The sequence below is a fragment of the Lagenorhynchus albirostris genome, chromosome 9 (assembly GCF_949774975.1).
Source record: "Lagenorhynchus albirostris chromosome 9, mLagAlb1.1, whole genome shotgun sequence".
Lineage (NCBI taxonomy): Eukaryota > Metazoa > Chordata > Mammalia > Artiodactyla > Delphinidae > Lagenorhynchus > Lagenorhynchus albirostris.
The window spans coordinates 31331210-31351835 of NC_083103.1; the positions used below are offsets into that span (position 1 = coordinate 31331210).

At 36.5% G+C, this 20626-nt stretch overlaps 1 protein-coding gene across 1 annotated transcript in view; it reads right to left on the reverse strand.

Moving 5' to 3' along the window:
• The window catches only part of ANO3 (anoctamin 3), a 414788-nt gene that overhangs the window by 279712 nt on the left and 114450 nt on the right, over positions 1 to 20626 (reverse strand). The window contains 2 exon segments of the mRNA XM_060159496.1: positions 14648 to 14666; positions 14668 to 14722. Coding sequence (XP_060015479.1) covers positions 14648 to 14666; positions 14668 to 14722 — 74 coding nt within the window.

The following is a 20626-nucleotide window of genomic DNA, read 5'->3' on the forward strand; positions in this document are numbered from 1 at the left end:
AGAAGACTCAAATCAACAGAATTAGAAACGAAAAAAGAAGAAGTAACAACTGAAACTGCAGAAATACAAAGGATCCTGAGAGATCACTACAAGCAACTATATGCCAATAAAATGGACAACCTGGAAGAAATGGACAAATTCTTAGAAAAGCACAACCTTCTGAGACTGAACCAGGAAGAAATAGAAAATATAAACAGACCAATCACAAGCACTGAAATTGAAACTGTAATTACAGCTTCAAACAAACAAAAGCCCAGGACCAGATGGCTTCACAGGCGAATTCTATCAAACATTTAGAGACGAGCTAACACCTATCCTTCTCAAACTCTTCCAAAATACAGCAGAAGGAGGTACACTCCCAAACTCATTCTATGAGGCCACCATCACCCTGATAACAAAACCAGACAAAGATGTCACAAAAGTGAAAACTACAGGCCAATATCACTGATGAACATAGATGCAAAAATCCTCAACAAAATACTAGAAAACAGAATCCAACAGCACATTAAAAGGATCATACACCATGATCAAATGGGGTTTATCCCAGGAACGCAAGGATTCTTCAATATACACAAATCAATCAATGTGATACACCATGCTAATAAACTGAAGGAAAAAAAACATATGATTATCTCAATAGATGCAGGAAAAGCTCTTGACAGAATTCAACAGCCATTTATAACAAAAACTCTCCAAAAAGTAGGCATAGATGGAACCTACCTCAACATAATAAAGGCCACATATGACAAACCCACAGCCAACATCGTTCTCAATGGTGAAAAACTGAAAGCATTTCTTCTAAGATCAGGAATAAGACAAGGTTGCCCACTCTTACCACTATTAGTCAACATAGCTTCTGATGTTTTAGCTACAGCAATCAGAGAAAAGGCAATAAAAGGAATCCAAATTGGAAAAGAAGAAGTAAAACTGTCACTGTCTGCAGATGACATGATATTACACATAGAGAATCCTAAAGATGCTACCAGAAAACTAATAGGGCTAATTAATGAATCTGGTAAAGTAGCAGGATACAAAATTAATGCACAGAAATCTCTGGCATTCCTATACACTAATGACGAAAAATCTCGAAGAGAAATTAAGGAAACACTCCCATTTACCACTGCAACAAAAAAATAATAAAATACCTAGGAATAAGCCTACCTAAGGAGACAAAAGATCTGTATGCAGAAAACTATAAGACACTGATGAAAGAAATTAAAGACGATACAAAATAACAGAGAGATATACCATGTTCTTGGATTGCAAGAATCAACGTTGTGAAAATGACTATATTACCCAAAGCCTACAGATTCAGTGCAATTCCTATCAAACTACCAGTGGCATTTTTCACAGAACCAAAACAAAAACTTTCATAATTTGTATGGAAACACAAAAGACCCCAAACAGCCAAAGAAATCTTGAGAAAGAAAAACAGAGCTGGAGGAATCAGGCTCCTTGACTTCTTACTATACTACAAAGCTACAGTTATCAAGACAGTATGGTAATGGCACAAAAACAGAAATATAGATCAATGGAACAGGATAGAAAGCCCAGAGATAAACCCACACAAATATGGTCACCTTATATTTGACAAAGGAGGCAAGAATATACCATGGAGAAAAGACAGCCTCTTCAATAATTGGTGCCGGGAAAACTGGATAGCTACATGTAAAAGAATGAAATTAGGACAATTCCTAACACCATACACAAAAACAAACTCAAAATGGATTAAAGACTTAAATGTAAGGCCAGACACTATAAATGTCTTAGAGGAAAACACAGGCCGAACACTCTATGACACAAATCACAGCAAGAACCTTTTTGACCCACCTCCTAGAGAAATGGAAATAAAAACAAAAATTAAAAAATGGGACCTAATGAAACTTAAAAGCTTTTTCACAGCAAAGTAAACCACAAACAAGACAAAAAGACAACCCTCAGAATGGGAGAAAATATTTGCAAATAAAGCAACTGACAAAGGATTAATCTCCAAAATATACAACCAGCTCATGCAGCACAATATCAAAAAAAACAACCCAATCCAAAAATGGGCAGAAGAACTAAATAGACATTTCTCCAAAGAAGACATACAGATTGCCAACAAACACATGAAAGGGTGCTCAACATTACTAATCATTAGAAAAATGCAAATCAAAACTACAATGAGATATCACCTCACACCAGTCAGAATGGCCATCATCAAAAAATCTATAAACAATAAATGCTGGAGTGGGTGTGGAGAAAAGGGCACCCTCTTGCACTGTTGGTGGGAATGTAAATGGATACAGCCACTATGGAGAACAGTATGGAGGTTACCCGAAAAACCAAAAATTGAACTACCATATGACCCAGCAATCCCACTACTGGGCATATACCCTGAGAAAACCATAATTCAAAAAGAGGCATGTACCACAATGTTCATTGTAGCACCATTTACAATAGGCAGGACATGGAAGCAACCTAAGTGTCCATCGACAGATGAATGGATAAAGAAGATGTGGTACATATATACAATGGAATATTACTCAGTCATAAAAAGAAACGAAGTTGAGTTATTTGTAGTGAGGTGAATGGACCTAGCGTCTGTCATACAGAGTGAAGTAAGTCAGAAAGAGATAAACAAATATCGTATGCTAACACACATATATGGAATCTAAAAAAAAAAAAAAAAACGTTCTGATGAACCTAGGAGCAGGACAGGAATAAAGATGCAGACGTAGAGAATGGACTTGAGGACCCGAGGAGGGGTAAGCTGGGACAAAGTGAGCAAGTAGCACTGACATATGTACATTACCAAATGTAGAATAGATAGCTAGTGGGAAGCAGCTGCATAGCACAGGAAGATCAGCTCGGTGCTTTTTGACCACCCAGAGAGGTGGGATAGGGAGGGTAGGAGGGAGACACAAGAGGGAGGGGATATGGTGATATATGTATACATATAGCTGATTCACTTTTTATACAGCAGAAACTAACACAACGTTTTAAAGCAATTATACTCCAATAAAGATGTTAAAAAAAAAGAAAAAGAAAGGTGTATTGGATTAAAGGCAAGATATGCATTTTCTAAGAAATATAAATATATAAGGCAAAGTAATAAAGAGATGGTCAAAGTGATTCCAGGTAAACGCTAATAAAAAAGTAAGCAAATCTAGCATATTAATATCAGTTTAGACGGAATTTCACATTACAATGACTAAAGTGTCAGAGGCATATTATGTAAAGATAAAGGTATAATTTATAAATAAAACATAAGTCATATATTTTTTGTACCAATCCGTACAGCTTTTTTTGGTTTCTTTAATATATATACTTTTTGTTTTTTAATATTCATCTGTTTAACTTTTTATTTTATATTGGAATATAGTTGATTAACAATATTGTGGTAGTTTCAGGTGTACAGCAAAATGGTCCAGTTATACATATACATGTATCTCTTCTTTTTTAAGTTATTTTCCCATTTAGATTGTATAGATTTTAATACAAAATGAAAATTATTATCAAGAAATTAATAAATTTGCAATTGTAATGGAAGAGACTGGATACTGCTCTAAAAATTTAAACAATATAGTTGACCGAAGTAAACAAAGAGTGATCTAGATGACTTACTACAATCAATGAACATTTAATTTAACAGAATTTTGTAAGAACATGCATTACCTTTGTATTTCGGAACAAACTGTCACATCACCTTTTTTCTCAACCCCACTAAGCTACAACTATGTTTTCCGGAATTGCCTTCCCTGTGCGGTTCCAGCTTAAAGCTAATCAAGAGAGAAATCTGTGCATGGCTAGGAAAGCTGAAGTGAAGCAGCAGCCACTGCACTCTGAAGGTCATTGTGTTTACAAGCAATGAGAGAATGACACTGAGGTGCACACAGGTTCTAGGTAACCCCTGTTCTGCCTGGCACCGTAGCCAGCTTTTTTTTCCTGTAGAGAAGCCATGCCACCAGCAGGTGCAGAGGCAATCGCTTTTCCATGGGCTGCTCCACCAGTGCTCCATCACAGTCCCATTCCAAATTCCCTGATTGTCTGCCATACGAGCGATACAGAAGGGCTGATTAGTAGCTTTTATCCGATACTCCAACATCCTTTTTTGGACCATTTTTATCAAAATCTCTTATAGTTAGGTAAATTCCAATTTCTAAAATAAATCCCTATTCTATAATACTTAAAATATTTCTCATTCTGCTTCCCTGATTAAACCCTGATTGATAAATTTAAAAGAGAGAGAAAGAGAGAGGGAGGGAGGAAAAAAAAAGATACAACAGAAAAAAATAAAAGAAAAATGTAGAGTATTTACAGACCACATTCTCAGATCATAATCTAAAAACATCATAAATAAAGTGGGAAAAATATTTTCTCCGGCAGTCAGGGAAATATAAGTTAAAATAACTAGGTATATTTTTTAAGCCCTTCACATTAGCAACAACGGAAAGGAGCCATGATACCCATTTTTATAGGGGATGTTGGGGAAAGCATTCTTTCATACATTGCTTTGGAACTGTGATATATGAGAGCCTATTTTAACCAATAATCCACCTCCTCGAAGTCTATCCCATACAAACATAGCAGCCATAAATAATGACCTGTATGTCAGGGTCTTTTATTGCATCATTGATCTTGGTAGAAAAAACACTGGAAACAAAACTCAGACGCAGCAATATGGTAAGATATGATTTATCCTACCATGAAGTCTATCTGATTATTTGAACAGGGTTAAAATATATACAAAGCTACATACTAGTTTGTTAACATGGGTGTGGGTGGATAAACACAGCTGGATAGAAGAAGAAAGGGAGAGAAGGAAGCCAAAAAAGGGAAAAAAGAAAAATGACTATACATTCTAAAGCGTGTGTATAACTATACATTCGAATACACATTTATGCATTTATGTAAAGTTATGTGTATGTATGGCTAAAACAAAATTAAACATTAAAAAAATCTTATAATCTGGCCCAACTTAATTTATCCACCAGATTTCTCCTGATTCACCAGCACAAATTCTCAGTTTTGGGTCAGAATATATTTCCTTGATCTGCCTCACAAAAACAACCAAAAATACTCTTTGTTTTCTCTTGTGGGAATGTTCTCCACCTGCTGTTCATCACCCAAGTTCTCCAAGGCGTAGTTGATGTGCCACCTCTTCCCTGAATATACCAGCCCACACAGAGTCTCTTCTGAACCTCTTTATCCTTACTAAATAATTCAGCACTTAATTATATAGAATCATGAGTTGTTCTCTGATTCTTTTATGCCAGTTAGTCTTGTCTCCCCAATTATTAGTCCTATTCTATGAGTTTATTTCCCTTAACAGATGCATCACCAAATTGTACCTTTAGTGTAGTGACTGTCATGTATAGTATAATGACTGGTCTTGGGTTTCTAAATAGGGAGACAGTTAGGAAAGTATGCAGCCTTGACCTCAAAAGATCTTAGTTAAAATCTGTGCTCTGTTACTTCCTAAGAGATGTGCCTGAGCACATTTTCTCTTAGTCTTAGTTCCAGTATCTGTAAAATAGGTCTCTAAAGCTTAATGTAAAACTTTAAAACAGCCTGGATTATGGAAAGACTTCTGATTTTAGAGTCAGCTAACCTGGCTTTGAGTCTAGACACTGTAACAGTTTGATCTCATATAGTAACCAGCAAATATTTACTTGTCTCTCTTCATTCAAGTGATTTTGGTCTGTCAATAGCTATGACACGTGTGTTAACCAGCACTAATGTCACCACATATTTACCTAATTGCATATTTCTGAGTATGAAAGGGGAACTATTAATTATTACACTGGGTGGGACAGCAGGTATCAACAGGGACTGTCCCTGGCAAACATCTAGAGCAAATATTTGAGCCATAGATACCTCACTCATGAGCAGCAGGAGATAACTTTATTCTCTACTCACCCTTTTTGTTCTGAACTCCGCCCCTAGTAAAGAGGAGAAGTCTTTAGTCAAACAGAATACAGTGACAGACTGGCATAACTCATCAGCTGCTTGATGAAGGGCAGTCGATATTAACAGGGCTACATTTTCTTTACATTGTCCCCTCACAAATTTCTGAAGGGTATAAAGCAGAGGTTTCAGGTTGATAGACAAAGAACAAATCTGGTCTTGGGGTCATTTTATTAGACTTACACAGTATTTTTTTTAAGGATTTGAAAGTATTGCCAATATTCTAAATTGAGATATTTAGATAAATACCCTTATTTGCAACTTCGCTTGAAAAATTGGAGACGTGTTAAAACCGAAACTTCATTATCACTTGTCAAGGGTCAAGTGGAACTGAACTGTCAGTGCCTCCTCTCTCATTTTCTCTCCAAGTCATCACACTTCTCCTGAAGTTGAGGTTTAGTTTCATTCATCATTCCCTTTGTAATATTGTAAACTGCCTGCCTAATTCACCCACAGGTCCTGCCAAGACCCTGAAATATTTTAGATGTTTTTTTGAGCTTCGTGTCAACCCCCTTCAAGCAGCTTGCAGCAAAGATTTTCAGAGCGGTGCTGGAAACAAGAAGGAGAACAGAGGCTTAGAAAAACTAAGGAGATTTTAAAAGGGAAAAAGGATAGAGACTAGAAAAAAAGAGTGGACTCTACCCAACTGAAGTGGATCTTTACAGACTGAGATAGGACATAACATATAGGGAGGTAGGAAATTATATATAATTACTAAATGTTTGTGGACTGATAGATCACATTGCTCACCATTCATCTGAATACCATAGGTGAGTGTGATCATCTACAGCTGTTTTTTTTCATAACATACTTACAGACCTGTCTAGAATTTATAAAAAGGACACAAAGATTACATGTAAAATAAAAACAATAATATTTATTTAACTATAAAACTGTTGGGATCAAACCTAGTAATCAGTAAATGTGATTTTAAACTATAATAATTATAAAATATTACATGGCTTGATGATGATGATGATGATGGTGGTCTATATTTATAGATCATGCTTTTTGGTTTGGGAGGTCATGAGAATACCCAGATAGAGTCTGTATTTCTTGCTTCTTCACTCATTTTATTCACTGATCATCTCTTGTTGAAAATGGAGAAAAAATCCAGTAAGTCATAATTAATATGACTTGGGTCAGTCTGTCACTTATTTAATTTACTCTCTGTACTCCCTGTTCCTTGCACACTGTAGTCCCAAAAATGGAAGAGCCAAGATCTCTGAGCACCAGATGGGTTTGCAGCAAGGGCCCTGGACAACCTAAGCTTTGGAAAGTGGAAACACCAATATACAGAAGACAAAGAAAGAAAAAAAGAGGGAAGAGAAAAATGGCCAACTTGCCATTCTCCTTTATCATACTAAGGGACCACCTCACATCTCTGCATGGTGTACCTGAAAATCCACTTTTGGCAACAGGAATTTTGCGTGCTGCCCCACTTAATATTAATAACATTAATATGTAAAATAATAACATGGGAGCTTGGTATGCTAAACGCTTATCCCAATCCTCACTCTAGCCATATGAGACCAATACTATTATCTCAAATTTATAAATGAGGAAATTGAAGAACAAAGGGATTAAGTAAATACTCGAAATCATGCAGTGAGAGCAATGCATAACCTAGATTTGAACACAGATAATCTGACTCGAAAGCCCAGGTAGTTGACTTCAATGCCATGTAGTTGCTTTTTACTTCAAACATTTATATATTTTTCTCATGCTGAATTTTTTATGTTGAGAAAAGAACCCTGGCAGTCATTCTCCCTTTCTCTCTCTGTCTTTCTTATATAGCCCCTTCTTATTATATTATGAAACTTCTTATGATAATATTTAATTTCATATAAAGACAAAACTTTTTGTTTTAAGGTAATCAGTAATTCTTTCAGTGCTCAGAAAATCCAAGTTTGTAAAGTACGTATTAACACCTTCATTTTCTTAATAAAAAATATGAAACTCAAAGAAATTTGAGTTGCCAAAGTCACACTGCTATTATATGCCCCATCTGACTCAATCTTGGTTCTTCTAATTTTGAATCTAATGTTCTTTTCAGTCTCTCTCCATGTGCTTTCTCACCTAGCTCAATGTCTGTTGCAAAAAGAACCACTACAATGCTGTGATAAATGAGTGAGCACATGTCTTAATAAAAGAAGATCACTCCATTGCACATACTGTTGTACAGATCTTCTAGATTTCTCTTCTTACTCACAGGATAGAATGGCTAGATGCAAAGATTGGGCTTTTCTAGGCTGTCGTTTAGGAACAAACGGTAAGTAGGAACAACAACTTCTGGTTTGTAACAGTGAAAATTAAATTACATTCTCCCTCAAGGATTTGGAATTATTTTAAAACAGATTTTCCTAAGAAAATGGAAGAAAAGTATATTCCTTTGATATTTAAGCATCTACCATGTCCAGGAGAATAGTAACTGTGTTAAGAGAGAAACTTTGAATATATTAAGGGGGAAATCTGGACCAACATCCCAGAAGAATCATAGGAATTTCCCCACAGGTTACTAATCTGGCTTTAATTGAGACTGGAAGACCAATATAGCCTTAGTGTGGGAGGCAATTAGTGCTCTGCCTCACACTAGGGATGTGTATACACTAGTCATGGACTTGGCTAATGGCTATCTTCAGAAGGACACATAGAGCAGAGACTGCTATCTGAGGAGCTCAAATTGATGCTACAGTTCACCCCAGGGAAATTAATATAGTACTGCATAAACTCCTGTCAGTTTTACATATTAAAGACATTACTGTGTAGTTCATTTCATCAGCAATGTTTTTGAGAACCTACCATTTATCAGGCACTGTTCTAGGCACTCAGGATAGTGATCAAAACAAAAAACTAAACAAAGCAAAACTTCCTTCTCTCATGTAGGGTACAATCTAATGGAAGAAGAAAAGTAATAATATAAAAACAACAAAAAATATAGTATATCAGATAAGTGCTGTGAAGAAAAATAAGTGCAGTGGAGTAGGGACAAGGTATTGAAACAAATGCAACATAAAATCTATCTACCTTGTTAGCAAATTTTAGGTATATAACACAGCTATAACATTAGTTATACCGTCGATCTTCAGAACTTAATCATCTTGCATAACTGAAGTTTTGTAACCTCTGACCAACACTTTTGCATGTTCCCCTTCCCCCAACTCCTAGTAACCAACATTCTACTTACCATGGAAGAATGAATGAATGGATGAATGACTGAATAGGGCAGGAGAGTAATTTTGGAGGTGATGGATATGTTTATGGCATTGATCTAAGAGATGGTTTCATAGGTGTATACTTATCTCCAAATTCATCACATTGTTAACATTAAATAGAGTTTTTTATATGTAATCATATCTCATTAAAGTAATTCAAAACAACACATAAAAAGCCAAATACAACAAAACTCACCCCTCACCCCCAAGAACAAACAACTAGTAAATACTCTGACTTGACACTAAGAAATATACAAAAATAGGTATAATGCACAGAGGAGTGTTTCCATTGGGCATCAGAGAGGAGGCAAGAGGTCCTCTTTCTCTGACAGGTCTGGTTTAGGGCCACGTGGTCCTGGAGCAGGAAAACCTTGGAAGCCTAAGCCTTGCTAGCAAGGAGACAGGTTAGCCCCTGGATGTCAATTTCTTCATTATAAATGGAAATTTTTTGATATAAAAACCCTACCTGGAACTTTCGTAGAGTAGGATAGAAAGGACATGCCGTTTAATACTAAGGCAGGAGACAGATGGGCTCCAGGCTAGGCATTTACAGCCAGCCTCCTGTTTACATTTCGAGATGGAAATAACAACAGTGTAAATAGCTGGACTTTGTTTCCTGTGGACACCTTAAGATAACAGTCATGGCAGGAACAGAAAGGGGATAAACTTTGTTTGAGTAAAAGATCAAGAAGTCACTATATTTCCCATCCTTGGGACAAGGGAAACACTGCACATGCGCAGAAAGGCTCCTTGGGGGTCAAAAGGAGGGGGCACCACCCCATAATATGTGATGCTAAGGCCGTCCCATAGGCCTCTGGGCTGAAATCCATCTTGGCAATAAGTTGCACACGCAGTTTGGGCAGGGTCCTAGGGCAGGTCAGGTGTGGGAAAAGAAACGAGATAATTGGCCAAAGGTAAACAAAGATCTGGAAGAACTGCCCTATATAAATGATTTAACCTCCTCTTTACTGCACTCCTCCTCATTGGGGAGGACGCCCACACCCTTTCTTGCCAGGTGTGCATCTCTGCCTTGCTTCTGTCTTAAATAAACTGTTTCTCTGTGTGCTCTCCCACTTGTGCTGTGCCTCTAATAATAAACTTTGCACCTGTTTTTACAGTTTTTGCCTCCTTGAAACATTCTTGCTTTCAAACAGAGGCAAGAGCCAGGGAAAATTTGCTTCTAGCCTCTAGCCTTTGCTGGTCTAGTAGCTAGGATTCCTGGTTTTCATCCAGGCTACCTATGTTCAGTTCCTGGGCAGGGAACTAAGATCTCGCTTCAAGCCACCATTCACTGCTGCTGCCTCGCTGAGATAAATATCACAGGTGAATCTAAATGTAAAAAGTACAATTATTCACTTTTGGTAAAAATAAAAACATCTGTGGAATTAAAAAAAATCAACTTAGAGTTACCTAGTAAGTTATCCTTATCCTCTCCCATAATTTATTCATCTACACACAGGATTTTGATGATTTATCATGTAAGAATTATTTCTCTTGGATATGTCTGAAGACAAACTAACAACTCGCCTTCCCAACAATACATCTAATTCTGATTTCCACAGTTGGTGGAAATTTTGTATGTTACTGATTTTTAGTATCACACCACTATCTGAATGTTCAAGACCTCTTCAAAAGACAGACCTGGTTTCATGTCTTGGTTCAGGCCCCTATGAGGGCAGAAGTAGCTAGACCACAAACATGTTACTTCACATGTCCAATCTTCATTTATCTAGTCTGTAATCGGTAGTAGTCTTGGTCTCATAGAGTTGCTGGGAGGAATCAATGATCCCACACAAAGGGCTACATAATACTTGGTACATAGACTAACTCAATAAATACCAGTTCCTGCTAACATTCTTATTGCCATTAATGTTACACAAGAGCCTGTTTTTATTCATGTGAGTTTTCACTGATTCACTATTTCTTCTTGCTAATTTCCTTTCTGTGGGTATGTAGAAATTTCTGATAATTTCTTCTATATACTACTTAATAAAAAAATAGAGGCAAAATAATGAGTGATGTTAAATAGCAAAGAAAGAAGACAACAGCAAGCTTTATACCACAGAAAAGCTAGTCTACTGTTGCCAAGGGACATCCTCAGGTGGCTTTACTTACAATGGTGAGAGACTGATTTTCAGTTATGGTCTCAGAAATGTGACTTTGACAGAAAGAAGCAGAAACTTTTTAAAGGTGGAGTCAGGGTAACAAAGTTTGTAGGATATATTAATAACAAATATAATGCTGGGCAAACTGGCTAACCACATGCAGAAGAGTGAAACTGAACTCTTTTTATACTTTTCAAAAGATTAACTCAAAATGTATTAAAGACTTACATGTAAAATCTGTAAGCATAAAACTACTAGAAGGAAACATAAGGAAAAAGCTCCTTAATACTGGTCTTGAAAACAGTTTTTTGAATATGATGAGAATTGCAAAAAATGAAAGCAATAAAAGCAAAAATATACAAGTGGGACTACATCAAACTAAACAGCATCTGCACAGAAAAACAATTACCAAGATAAAAAGGCAGCCTACGAATGGGAGAAAATAGTTGCAAATCACCTATATGATAAGAAGTTAATGTTTGAAATATATAAGGAACTCACATAACTCAATAGCAAAAAAAAAAAAAATGGATAAAAGACTTGAATACATTTTTCCAAAGAAGTCATACAAATGGCCAAGAAGTACATAAAAAGATGCTTGACATCACTAATCATCAGGGTAATGCAAATAAAAACCGCAATGAGCTATCACCTCACACCTGTCAGAATGGCTATTATCAAAAAGACAAGAAATAACAAGTATTGATGAGGCTGTGGAGAATAGGAAACCGTGTGCACTGTTGGTGGGAATGTAAATTGGCAAAGCCACTATGGAAACAGTATGGAGGGTCCTCAAAAAATTAAAAATAGAACTACCATATGATTCAGCAATTCCACTTCTAGGTATATATTCAACAGAAATAAAAATAAGATATCAAAGAGATATCTGCACCCTTATGTTCACTGCAGCATTATTCATGATAGCCAAGACATGGAAATAACCTAAGTGTCCACCAATGGATGACTGGATACAGAAGATGGGATATGTGATATATTCCATTGTGTATATATATTCAACCATAAATAGAAGGAAATCCTGCCTTTTGTGACACCATGAATGGATCTTGAGGGCACTATTCTAAGTGAAATGAGTCGGAGAAAGACAAATACTGTATGTTCTCACTTATATGTGGAATATAAAAAAGCCAAATTCCTAGAAACATGGAGTAGAATGGTGATTACTAGGGTATAGGGGAGGAGGAAATGGAGAGATGTTGGTCAAAGTCTACAAACTTCTAACAGTAAGATGAATAAGTTCTGGGGATCTAATATATAGCATGGTGACTATAATCATCAATACTGTATTATATACTTGAAAGTTGTTAAGAGAACAGATCTTAAAATTTATCAACACATACACACACACACAATAATTTTGTGAGGGAATAGAGGTATCAATTAACCTCATTTTGATAATCATTTTACAATATACACGTGTGTTAAATCATCACATTGTACACCTTAAAAATACACATACGTCAATGATCCGTAAACCTGGAATAAAATAATACCAATATGATACTAATAAAATTACTCTTATGTCATAGGAAACAGTACTGGTTTGAGGATCGGCAGTCATATCATATATCCAGCACATGCATTTCCCAAAACACATACACTCACACCACACACACTGGAAAATAAATTCTAGCCCAAAGATTTCTGTCAAGCCTAGAATCAAGGCAAGTGAGTTATATAACTTGAAAGGTTAATAGCACTAAGCTATGATATCTTAATGTACACATCTCAATTTGTTTTTGGGGTAAGGGGATCTCTTAGGCCAGAGTAAATTCTTCTAAGCAAAGTTCTCTAAAAAGTATTGCCAATGTTTGTCTCTCTGTTTTATGTTTTCTTGTTTGAACTATCTACCTTCTGAGTGATCTATTCTCCAGCTAACCCTGGTAATTTAATTGGTTAACTGAATTAACCAACAACCAATCAACTGGTTAACCAATAGCTTGCTCTTTCTTTATGATTGGACTTCATAAAGGAGCTGATCGTTAAGTATATTTTGCATTTATCTGATTTCATTTATTATGTGTTGCTATATTGTTAACTTTTAACAGTTAAAGGTTTTTAGGGCAGTTTGCTGTCTTATATATGTAGATACGTGTGTGTATTCATATATATAAATTAAACCCTCACCATATGAAATCTACATTAAATGTCTCACATTAAAAGATATAACTAAGTATATATCGCATTGTTTACACAGTGGTTTTTTGCTGATTAATTTACTAATACTTACTTAGATTACAAAGTTATTTTATAATGTAAGTTCGTTTCTTAAAAACAAGTGATACAAAGGCTTTTATATGTAAGCTCTTGTATTAGACACTCATAAGTAAATGCTATTTCACTAGAAGGATATGTAACTGAGCAGGATCCTACGGGGCCTTCCCAGAACAGACCCCTCCATGTCCTTTGCCCACCTCTTGTTTGTAGAAAAACTTTAGTCTCCTCGGCCTCCCCTGAGTCACAAAAGGCTGGCTCAAAAATTAATGATTAGAGCTTCCCTCGTGGCGCAGTGGTTGAGAGTCCGCCTGCTGATGCAGGGGACACCGGTTCGTGCCCCGGTCCGGGAAGATCCCACATGCCGTGGAGCGGCTAGGCCCGTGAGCCATGGCCGCTGAGCCTGCGCGTCCGGAGCCTGTGGTCCGCAACAGGAGAGGCCACAACAGTGAGAGGCCCGCGTACCGCAAAAAAAAAAAAAAATAATAATGATTAGAAAAATGTGAACATGTAGTAACAAAGAAATAGCAATTGGGCCAGGAGAACTGGTATCAATTTAAACAATGGATCAGCCATATAGCAGAGTCACAGAATCTTTAGTTCCTCCCTGAAGGACACAGATAATAGCATCTGATGCACATTCCTGAGCTGTTTCACAGATACTAAAACCCCCACCAGATGGAAGAAGTTAACTGCAAGATGACCATGAGCACATAGCCCCCAGACTGGCTGGAGCCTGAGGATTGATGATGCTAACCCCCATGACACCACCCTGTTACCTCACCATCAACCAATCAGAGAATCGTGCATGTGCTGATCATGTACCCTGAGACTCTCTCGCTCACCATGCTTTTAAAAACCCTTCCTTGAAACCCATCAGGGAGTTTGGGTCTTTTGAACATTAGCTGCCCATAGGCCTTGCTTGGCACCTGCAATAAATGCTGCACTTTCCTTCACCAAAACCTGGTGTCAGTAGATTGGCTTTACTGGATAAAACTAAATAAAATACATAATAATTAATAATATGAATGTGATCCTGGAAATTTGTGTTAAATTTTCACACCCCACAAAGACTCTGGAGTTGCTCCTCCATTATACTGAAGAAAAAAGTGGGTGGGAGCACCTGAAACCAACCTCAAAACTCACCTTCATTGTATTTGCCTTTTGGCAACCCACACACTATTTTCAAGCCCACGATGAGAAGAGCAAAACTTTTGCAAGAGGGAACAAAGAACAAGAAAAAAATTGCTTAGAAACTCAATAGACCAGAAAGAGAGTAGAAAATTATCATGAAAAAAAGAGCTTTTCATGTTGACTGCAGGTACTGTAAAACTACTATCTGGTATAGGTCAAATTAGTTATGAAGAAGTGTGTAGGAAGACACAGCTTTCAGCAAATTGCATTAGAAACTAAGCAGGTGGGTAGATTCTATTCCCTGTTATGCAAGCTGATTGAGCTGTCATCTTTGAAAGAACTTAGAATGGCTATTTTTTCCAATTAACTTGCCCTGGGTAAGTAACACACTCTTCTAATATCCTGCCCACCCAACCTCAAAAGCTGCATCTTTTTCTTTGCTCACTCCCTGCTCTTCTTATTATATATGCTTAATCACCAGAATTCCCTGAATATGACTTCTACTTCTTTGCCTCCGGGATTTTATTCAATCTCTGTGCCTAAAATGACTTGTCCACCCACCAAGTCAATGGAAAATCTACTCTTCTTATAAGACGCAACTCTAAGGCTACTTTCAAAGGCAATTTTCTAAGTGACGCCTCCATTTAGAAATAATTATTCCTTTTGAATAAGCCTTTCTACAGAAATATTTCCAAGCCTCAAAAGATACCTAATAAGATGTAATGGATAGTACATTCTCATCACTCTAGTTATATGACTTTGGAGAGATTAAGATTTCTGATCTCATTTTTTTCTTTTGCAAAATAGGAATAATAATCTTGGAATCTTGTTGTAAAAAATAGTTTGTGCATGTTAATTAGCATTTGTATGTTAGTCTCTGGCCTAGGTCCTAGTTCACAGTAAGTATGCAATAAGTGGTAACAATTAACAGCTTCTTATGCTTATAATTACAGTAATTTCTTTATCTGTATGCCTCCCCCATTAGACAATTGGTTCCTTGAATGTAGATACCAAACCTTTGAATTCATTTCTGTATCTTCATCCCCATTCCCAATCCATCGATGTTTGTCACAGTGACTTGTACTTAGCAAGCTCTTTTTTCCAATAAAATTTCCCTAGCTTATTCAATTAGTATATTATATGTGTGATGTTGTGATTTATAATAAGAAATACATATTTGGTATTCATCCCCATTTCTGGCCTAGAGTTCCTAAAATCCTTGGGATTTCCTAAGTGTGGGAGGCCTAAAGGTATTTTTTGTTTCGTTAATTAGGTGACTTATGGAAAGCACCTGTGAATGGGGGCTTAGTTTCTAAGACAGTCAACCATGTGATTAGAAGGTTGGAACTGCAGTCCCACCCCCTGATATCCTGGCATCTGGGGAAGGAAAAGTGGCTAGAGATTGAATTCAATCACCAATGGCCGATGATTTAATCAATCACAGCTGTGTAATGAAGCCTCCATAAACACCTAAAAGGACAGGGTTCTGAGAGTTTCTGGGTTGGTGAACACATGGAGATTTGGTGAGACAGGCACACCTGGAGAGGGCATGGAAGCTCTGCTCCCCTTCCCACATACCTTGCCCTATGCATCTCTTCCATCTGGCTATTCCTGAGTTATAACCTTTTACAATAAACCAGTAATCTAGTAAGTAAAATGTTTTTCAGAGTTCTGTGAGCCTCTCTAAAATACTGATCAAACCCAAAGAAGGAGGGACTCATGGGAACCTCTAATATATAGCCAGTTGGTCAGAAGTACAGGTAACAGCCTGGGCTGGTGACTAGCATCTGAAGACCAAGGAGTGGGGGGTCCTTGAAACCTCCAATTTGTAGCCAGTCAGAGCACAGGTAACAACTTGGGCTTGTGACAAGCATGCGAAGTATGGGGGTGGGGGGGAAGTCTTGTAGGATGGAGTTCGTAACCTGTGGAATCTGATGATATTTCTGGAAAGACAGTGTCAGAATTGAGTTGAATTGTGGGATATCCAGGTGGTGTCCCAAGAATTGCTTGCTGGTGTGGAAAACTTCTCCCATAACCCACACTGGAATTAGTATCAGAACCTATTGAGTAAGTAACCCCACATTTTAATAGCTCAACTGAATAAAACTGGTTTTATACAGTAATAAAAGTAAAACAACTATCCTGTAATTTATCTATCATTTTGATTCTGAAGCTTGAATATTTTTATAAGGGCCTGGGCTTGAGAAATTTAATGATCACCAGATAAATATGTAATAAAATAGAGTCTATTTCATAATAGTAGAGTTTGATGTATAATAGTATAGTTTATACTATATTATATGAAATGTCTTTAAATATTGGTTTATAAATTATAAACTGAAAGAGACTTGGGGACTATCTAATCCAATCCTACTTATTTCACAAATGAGCAAAGTGAGACAGTGTGTGTTGGGTAAGGGGCTTGTTAGCAGACACGCAGATTGGAAGTCAAAGAGCTGAGACTTAAACCCAGGTTTCTTCATTATTCTTTCTTACCTAGCACTTACATGTCTTTGGAAAAGAGTATTTAGATTTTCCAATTGTGTTATCAATATGATAAAACATCTAAAATGATTTTAAGCAAAGACCAGATTTTTTTTCAGAATGGTAATAATAATTTTGAACTTAATATCTTCAGGTAATAAGATTTAAGTTGACCTTCAAAAGTATAAAGGATTTGGATAGACCAAGGATATTTTAAAGTTACTTCAGGTGTGAGAAATAATGAGAGAAGTGTGGAAGCAGAATAGACAAAGGGTTCCTGAGAGACAAAGAGAAGAAGATGGGGTTGGAAAAGCATGTTTACACAACTCTAGCCCAACAAATGCAGAAAATGCCATAATTATAAGGAATCTGAGAAACATGTGGTCCAATTCAATCATGTGATGGTAAACAAAACTGAAACATCTTGTCTTTTTCACTAAATCATTAACTACATCTGAAGGACACTGAGGAAGAGGCCCTAATTATTAAAAGTAAGTTTTAGGAAGATTAATCTGGCAATTGTGTGTAGAAGATTATGGAAAAGTCATGGTATAGAGCCTCAGAGATCATCTGTGAATCCTTAAAGGTAGGCTGAAGCTCCAATCAAGTTGTAGCAGTAGGAAGTAAGACACATAAGTAACACTACAAAAGAAACATCAGAAAATCACAATTGGCTGGAGAGTAGGTAAAGGGAAGAGATGGAAATAGAAGGATATCATAGTTCATGCTAATATTTCAAGCTCAGGAGACTCAAGTTTTCCAATGTCAACATTAGGATGCATGGAAGAAGGTCAGGCAGGTTCAGTATGACAGGTTCAGCTTCAGACACACTATCTTTGGGTTGAATGTGAGACAATTTAGTACACGTGTTCATGACCTGAGAGAGGGGTAGGAACAGGAGACATAGATTGAGATGGTACACACATAAAGGTGAGAACTGAACCTATATAAGGAGAAAGCTCTTGGAAGAGAAAAATAGGAAGAGGCCGAGGACAGATTCCTAGCCAATACTCACATCTGGTTGGCAGAAGATAGAAAGGGAATCAATGAGGAAATAAAGGGCCACAAGTGGAGTATTTGAAAAAAAAACAAAAAACAAAAACACTACGGTATTTTCAGCTCTATCTTGGGAGAATTCTATATCTTAAATGTTAATTTGGGAGGTTGCCCACCATATATATGCATATCAATTTCAAAATGCTAGTTTCTGTGTCAGTATGTATATCTGGCCAAATGTTTCAAATCTTGCATGAAAAACAATTATAGAAAGTTCAGTAAAGAACTTTGAAAGAAGAGAATTACATCAGACTAGTTCATCTTCAGAAATAGTGAATTGAAATATCTCATTAAATTTTGATTTCTAAGTAAAAGTCTCCCCAGACTACTTGTTAAATATTAGATATCAAATTTGGTTTTGCTCTGAAACCCCTTTCATCAGGATTTATGAGTAAGGCACAAATGACGTCTGTTGTTTGACTCAGTGGGAAAGCCTACACTAATCTGGTTAAATTGCTTAAATAAGTTGACAGATCTGGACACCAGTATCATTGAAGGAGCTACATATAATCTTGAAAGAGATGGAAGAAGAAAGGACAACCAGCGTCAGAATTTGTTTAAATTAAAAAGCTTACAACCACTCACTGATTCATTGAATGATGCTCTTTAAACCACAATAAATCATATACCATCAATGGTGAAACACAACTTAACCTATGATTGTTTTTCATGATTACAAAGGTTTGTGTAAATTTTTTTTCAATTTTCAAAGAACTAATAGGGAATCCCCTGGAAGTCCAGTGGTGAGGACTTTACACTCTCACCGCCGAGGGCCCCGGGTTCAATCCCTGGTCGGGGAACTAAAATCCCACAAGCTGTGTGGTGCAGCCAAAAACAAAAACAAACAAACAAACAAAAACTAATGAATCAGTTCAGAATGAAAGTAAGTCATGACCAACTAAGCAGATAATCTTGGGAAGTTCACATTTCCTTAATTTCTGTCTCTGTAAAATGGGATTGAGGTGGATGATCTGAAGTTCCTTCTCTCTTTAACAAGAATTAAGTAGTTTCTAATTATTTAACTGGGATGGCAATATGTCTTTAACCAAACCCACTGCAACTTAACTTTTCACATAGTTGTAACATGGATATGGATATAGGTATGGAATACATAACTTGCTATAAGTAAAGCATTAAATTTAAGCATTAGGTTGAAGTGAATAGATTTTCTTAAAAAGTATATTTGTGGGAGGTTTAAAGATTAATGTAGATATGTATCATGTGGAAAATTAGTACAAAGCTTTATGAAACATAGGAAGGCAAAAGTTCTGCTTCTAAGGCAGGAAAGCTTTTAGGAGATGGGGAGAGACTACCTGGTTGTTTAGCTCAAAGGCGGCAGTGTGTGTGTGCACATGTGCGTGTGTGTGTGTTGTGTGTAATTACTATATAGAAATATGAACACTAGATATAGAAAATAGAGGTAAACCTTTTAAGCAATCATGAAACAACCACGCAAAAGTGGGTATTTTGTTCATGTCGTTTGTTTGGTTGGAATAGTATACCAAGTCCTCCCACAAGGGAGGAGACCTCCTGGTCTCCGCAATTCCCCAAACTAGTAGCACAACCAGAGCACATCACCAGGCTGTCAGAAAGAGAAAGCTATAGGATTTCACTTTCAGGAGACCAAATAAGTGTATCTCTGAACATATTCTATTACTGCAATCCAACAAAATTAGAGGTTAATTATAAAAGTTTTCAAAAATCCAACATTAACAATTGAATGAAAGAGGAAATCAAAGACACAATTGTATATCAGTCATTCTTTAACATATATAAGGAGATTGTACTTGAAAAAGTGTGTGAAATCTTAGGAATAATTAAAGAACACAAATTAAAACAAAATGCCATCAGATTGGGGATATACGTATACATATAGCTGATTTACTTTGTTATACAGCAGAAACACTAACACAACATTGTAAAGCAATTATACTCCAATAAAGATGTAAAAAAAAAAAAAGGCCATCAGATTGCCAACATATCTAAAGACACTGATAAAAGCCAGGTCTGACAGTGTATAAAGAAATGGGTGCTGACATACACTGTTGATACGACTTTAAAGTGGCAAATCCCATTTTAGGGTCAGTTTGGCAGTAACTTAAAAACTAAAACACACATTAACTTTAACACAGCAATTACACTTCTGGGAATCTCTCTTACTGAAATACATGTACAAAGCCAAAATATAGACACACAGTGATATTTATTACCATACTATGTCTAACACCGAACAATTGAAAACAAGTCCTAAAACAACTTTTCAAAATTTTACAATCCTATAAAGAAGCCATTAAAATGAATGAGGTGGATCTACATGTACTGATGTGGAAAGATATTATTATATGTTCTTAAGGAACAAAACAAGTTTTAAAAACTATTATGTTATGACCTCCTTAGTTGTAATCCTCCTATTTTATGAATGTATCTGTATTATATAAGTTGGAAAGACTA